The sequence below is a fragment of the Hevea brasiliensis genome, chromosome 5, assembly GCF_030052815.1.
Source record: "Hevea brasiliensis isolate MT/VB/25A 57/8 chromosome 5, ASM3005281v1, whole genome shotgun sequence".
Taxonomy (NCBI): Eukaryota; Viridiplantae; Streptophyta; class Magnoliopsida; order Malpighiales; family Euphorbiaceae; genus Hevea; species Hevea brasiliensis.
Genome location: NC_079497.1, coordinates 115,012,892 through 115,018,641, shown reverse-complemented (window position 1 = coordinate 115,018,641; position 5,750 = coordinate 115,012,892). Strand labels below are relative to the sequence as shown.

Here is a 5,750-nt window from a genome sequence, read left to right as displayed (position 1 = left end):
AAAGAAACATGCATTTCGCTACTCTACTGTACAATTAACTAAATGTGTAAACTTTTGCTTTGCTGGGAATGGATATGCTTCCTTAGTACAAGTATTTTTGAGGAGTAGATGATGCTCTATCAACAACATAGCATGTCTATGATGACTTTTCTTTCAATGTTATGACCGAGAATAAAGCGTGTTTTTTTATTTTTTTTTTTAATTTTTTTATGTATAAAGAATCATTGTTGTTCTTTACATGAAATTTGCTCGGGAATCAGGATAGAATGTATTAAGAAGCAATATAGTATTCTATTTGAAATTCGCTCTCTAAATAGGACCCTTCAATTTTTGTATATATTCTATTCGGTAGATGACCTTTCTAAAATCTTATGCTTTGTTTAAGAATGGTTATCAGCTATTGTTCATGTAGCAATTGTCTCATCTATTTGGTAGAAATTTGCTTACAATTCAATGGTTATGCTTGCAATACGCATGTATATTTTTTAAATTGAGTTAACATAACTCTCTCTCTCTCCCTCTGGGGTATGAATGAGTTTCTGGGTAGTGATTTGGTTTTGCTTCCACTTTTCTGCTGTTTCTCAATATACATAATCTTTTTCTTGGCTTAACTTTCTCCTTTCCAATAGTGTTATGATTTCATTTTGAATTGTTTTATAGACACAAGAGTTCTTGGTCCTAGGAAGATAAATGTTAACTGAAATGAGGGATAGGATTTATTGCATGACAGACCAAGGGATGCAAAAGGCAGGGCATTATGATCCATCTAGATATTTTCTCATAGAAGTAAGTTCTATTCACTCTAGTTTGGTTTTATCACAAAGATATTTTGTCACTTTATAAAATGGAATGTACAATTGTGTAGGATGTGTTTTGCAATGATACAAGGGATTCATCTGCAATAGATAACAGTGAACCTATTTTTGATTGGCTTACAAACTCAAAGGATGATGCTCTTGGAAAATGGGAATGTATCATAAGTGGTGAGTTACAACGAAAATAGAAAGCAGTCATAGGTGAGGTAACAACTTCTCAGTTGCCCCAATTCAGACGTGTTGACATGCAGAAAACAAGGTTTTGTGACTTGAGATTTCGTCTTGGTGCTGGATACCTCTACTATCATCAGGTGCAATTTCACCTTTACATTTACTTGGCTAAAATATTGACTCCAATTTTTAATAATCATTTGTATGGTATTTGACCTTCAAATGACATGAGTTTTTGAGTTTCATCATCTCAAATTTGTGTTTGGCATGAGCTGGTGGTTGTATTTTTATGTCAGCGTGTGTTCTTGTAGGCATCCTTATAACATGTATTTATTTGGTTTTTTGTTTGGGAAACTACTTGATACAGGGAGACTGCAAGCATAGCATTGTTATCAGAGACCTAAGGTTGATTCATCCTGAGGATGTCCAGAAGCGGGCAACTTATCCAATAGTAATTTTCTCACTAAAATTATGTTTCCAGAAATGCAATGTTGACAACATTTTCAGGGCTACAAAAGTGACTGTGGATGACAAATGGACCCCAGATAACCCTCGCTATTTCTGTAATGACTGCTATTACTTTTTCACTACTCTGAGAATGGATCTCTACTATACAGTGATTTCTTAACTTATGACTATCTTCATGACTAATTCTTGTATTAGATCTTTGTTTTTGAACTTGCAATTGCTTGAACAAGTACCTTTCTTGACAACCATATTTTTAATTATAGTGATAAATTCCATGAGTTCATAACTCTAAAGACTCCTGATTATTAAAATTACCGACTCGATGTGTTACTGAATGCGCTTGCTGGAGTATCATGGAAGTTATTGAAGTGTGTTATACAGTGCTGGCTACTTAGTGTATGTATTGCATTAGGCTTCCAAGTTGCAAATTTTGTGGGAAATATATACTGAATGCTTTTACTTAAATTTATAAGCAGCTGATGTTAAGAAGTCCTACAAAGTTGCAATGGAAGTATGCATTAAAGGATGAGGTATGATTTTGCAAGTCTTTAGCTACATTTGTGGATTTTGTTAAAGCACTCTCATTAAAACATATTTTTTCCCGCAGTTTAAGCATAGCTGCTTGTTCAACCATTAGGAAGCTCACACAGAATGACTGAAATCTTCTTGTGGATCTGATTGATGTATGCATATATGTATGGTGAAGTTTTGATTCTGTAATTCAAAGCCTATAACCATGCAAATGTTTAGCCCATCTTCTAGCCATGTAAGGATCATGGTAATCCCAACTCTCAACGCTACTAGTCCTCCCTCCAATTATGTTTGCTTCCCTCCCTGCAACGACAGCATCTATGTTAGTATCATGTGCTTCCCGTTTATCCCTTAAACTAACCACAGTTTCTCCCGTTCTGGTGCACTCATCAACTCCGCCCTCAATGTAGCTGTATCCCACGCAGACATGTCCAGAATTGCCCAATTCTAATAAAATTATCCTTTCTTCATTGCCTCTTAGCTCTCCAAGCCTTATTATTCTGCCTTCTTCCCCAATTTTCAATTGAACATCTCTGATCACACATCCAAGCAGTCTCACTAAGAACTCTTCAAACTCATGCATGACAAATCCATTGGAAGTTCCAAAGCCAAATCCCACATGAAACCGATGGATTGGAATGGGATATTGCATGTTGATGGCATGGTATGATCTCGTTGGACTATCAGAGAGATGCAAGATACAGGAATTTGGATTCTTGTGGGCACGATCTTCAAGTATCTTTATACCTTTCTTGAGGCCCTCAGTCGGATCTGCTTGCCCCATGAAGAAAAGACGGTCAATTACTTGCAGAGCTGTTCGCTTACCATAGGATGTCATGCGTCTCAATGGAAAGATGCGAGAAGCAGATGAAGAGTAAGTCACAATAGCCAAACGATCAACAGGGCGGAGGGAGAATACCACTAATGCCATGGATTGCTTGACAAGCCTCAAATGTGGTCCGTTGGGGCTTGCAACCAGAACCAAGTCTATTGCTCTTTGATGTGTTGATTTTACAGAGAGAGAGACAGCAGGTCTCCTATTTGAGGAGGAGCATGTATAAGAAGTTGGTGGGTGTACAAACAATGAAGAAGAGAAGCCTGTTAAGTGGTGAACATTATGGTAGCGTGAGCTGCGTCCAGTGGCTTGAGTGCATGGATGATGAAGGAGTGTTGGTGGCACGGGCACAAGAGAGAACTCAAGGCGTGGATGGTTGGAGGTGTCCTCAGGCTCTATGGGGTCATCATCATTGTAACGGGCAGAGCGCAGGAAGGAGCGTCTATGGACGCGGAAAGTGGCAATGGAGTCATCAAGAATTTGGAAAATGGGGTCAGTTTGGTTGCAAGACAACGAACAAGGTGGGTTTAGGTTGCGAGGAAGCTGGGTCCAATGGGCACGGCAGATGGGGCAGGTGACACTACCATGGCGTACATTGGATGAGATGCAGGCAAAGTGAAAAGCATGAGAACACTGGGCTGTAAATATAGCGTGGCCTGGGTTGTTCCCTGTGCTGTAAGTCAGAGCTTCCAGGCATATTGCGCACAAGTTCTGCTGCACCAAATGAACAAGCATAAAGTTGGTTAGATACCCAATTCATACATCTCCATCCATTTGCTAAAATGTGAATGTATCAGACAACAATTGGGACAGTTCTACGATTGCCCTGTTGAGCTTCAAGAGAGGAAAATAAAGTGGAGATGTATATTCTTAATTAAACACGCAGCCAAAAATAAAATCAATTCGTACATCTACATCCATTTGCTGCCCTTGATGTGATTATACTGTGCAGTCATCTAGATCTATCCGGTATGTTATTATTGTTAGATAGTAAATTACTAATAGCAGTATAATGATTATTACTTCCTAAAAAGAAAAAAAAAATTGACTTGCAGAAAAACAAGTGGGCCAAATATTTGACAATTAAGTTTATTATGATTGAACATTATCATTAAAAATGCTGTTGATTTTAAAATGAGATCTCTAAAGATGGGATAAACTGAAATTAAAATAGTAGGAAGGGGCGGCACAACAGTGACAAGAAATCATGTGATCATAATGCCTGGTGGGTAGATGGGACCTTGAAGTCGTGATGGGAATTTGGAATGTGCTATAACATTCTTAAGAGTACACATGAATTGCAATTGCTGAACCTACTTCAAGTTTCTGGTGTTTGTATGGAAATTTGAATTTGAATTAACAGATGAATGCCTAATATTTGAAATGGAAATGGACAAAAGGTGCAAAAGCGGACAAATAAACATGAGAGAGTTCCGAGTTGAGGAACATTGGATTCCACAACGGCTTTGCCTATGAATGCTTCCAACGGAGGATTGAGATGAATTTAGCTCTGAAAAACGAAGCCAGCCTACCTTAGAAGCCAGTGTGTGGTCATTGTTGATGGTGGTGGATTCTGCTTCCTCTGAGCTCTTCTTTGGTTTTGCAGGAGACATTGCTGTAGAATCAGACCCCTGTTAATTATGATTAGTTTAGTACTCTTTTAATTAATTTTCGTACAAAATTACGGGAATGGATTGTGTAAGAAATTAAGAGTGGCTTTATCATTAATCAATTCCATAATCTTTCCAGGGGGATAAAGAAATTTCTTAAAGAAAGAAAAAGAGAAGAAAAAAGGGGGAACGGGGAGGGAATGAGAGTAAAGCTGGGAATATTGCCTCATTTATGATTGATTGATTCTCTAAAGAAATTTTCAGTAAGAATTGTTAAGAGATAGAGGAAATAACTAGAAAAGGGACTGTATTAAGAAATCAAGAAAATAATTAAGAAGCAGTGGTGTGTTATTTTGAATCTTGATACAGAAAACAAAAAGATGAGAAAGAAAGACACCTACATTGACAGAAGAGTCGATGGAAAGGGGATCCACAAGAGCAGATGGCTTTCTCGAGGAGAAGGAGGCACATGCAGCAACCACCATTTTCCTGGCCACCCTTTTCAGTTTTGAGGAAGCTCCTCCCACTCCCATATCTGGAGCCTCTTCTAATCCTGAGAAATAATATTAGGAATGAACAAGGCAAGAGAAAGAGAGTGGCATATATAAGTAGCAGAAGAAAAGTGCAGACAAGGGCAGGCTCTGCCAGATTCAGCAATTTCTTCAGCACCTGCCTTCGCTTTTTTTTATTCTTCCTCTTCTTTCACATTTATATTTGTTTCACTTTCATTCACCCCCAAAACAAACAACCATACAATATACATATATTTATAATGCCTCCATCTCCAAAACTGCTTTTTGGTTTTTACTGCTCTCTTTCTTTTCTTTTCTTTTCTTTTATTTTCTTGATTGTTGCCTTTTCCTTTTTCTTTTCCATTTTCATTTTATCTTTTTCTTTCTTGGGTTTAACTAAAAATTTCAGATTTTCTGCTAACAAATTTTGTTCTTATTATTAGTATATTTTTTCTATGCAAGAAAACCTTCAGTACCCAAGTTTGTAATCATATTAGAAGGAATCACACAAACACTAGCAACTAGCAATAGCATGGATGACAGATTCAAATTTGCATTTGTGCTTTGCTTGTGTGAAATGAAAATGAAGAGAATTACTTGAATTGTAGGCTAAAAAAAAAAGGAATTAAAAGGCAATAACTGTAGAAGGTAACATGATAATAAATGCAATAAATAGATGGAAGGGCCCACCTGACTAAATTTGTTTGCATCGGTCCCTCCACTCCACTCTCCACTCTCTCCATCCTTTTTCTTACCTAATATGAGGCCAATATTGAATCCCTGTTTTGTATATATCATTCACATTTTC

At 37.4% G+C, this 5,750-nt stretch overlaps 1 protein-coding gene and 1 pseudogene across 8 annotated transcripts; one reads left to right on the top strand and one right to left on the bottom strand.

The window, feature by feature from the left end:
• The first annotated feature begins 468 nt into the window (after nt 1-468).
• On the top strand, nt 469-1,704 carry LOC110632120 (snRNA-activating protein complex subunit-like; annotated as a pseudogene).
• A 178-nt stretch (nt 1,705-1,882) lies between these two features.
• LOC110633451 (probable E3 ubiquitin-protein ligase EDA40) lies at nt 1,883-5,533 on the bottom strand. 8 transcript variants are annotated; one of them, XM_021782078.2, is made up of 4 exons: nt 5,061-5,533; nt 4,832-4,983; nt 4,353-4,435; nt 1,883-3,534 (listed from the first exon to the last, which is right to left on the bottom strand). In XM_021782078.2, exons 2-4 carry the CDS (start codon nt 4,899-4,901, stop codon nt 2,176-2,178), a joined length of 1,512 nt encoding a protein of 503 aa, XP_021637770.1. In that variant the 5' UTR covers nt 4,902-4,983; nt 5,061-5,533; the 3' UTR covers nt 1,883-2,175. The 8 variants fall into 8 exon arrangements, with proteins under 8 accessions (XP_021637770.1, XP_021637778.1, XP_021637739.1 ...); XM_021782086.2 differs by having other exon boundaries at nt 5,100-5,533; XM_021782047.2 differs by having other exon boundaries at nt 4,353-4,451; nt 5,061-5,532.
• Between the last annotated feature and the right edge of the window lie 217 nt (nt 5,534-5,750).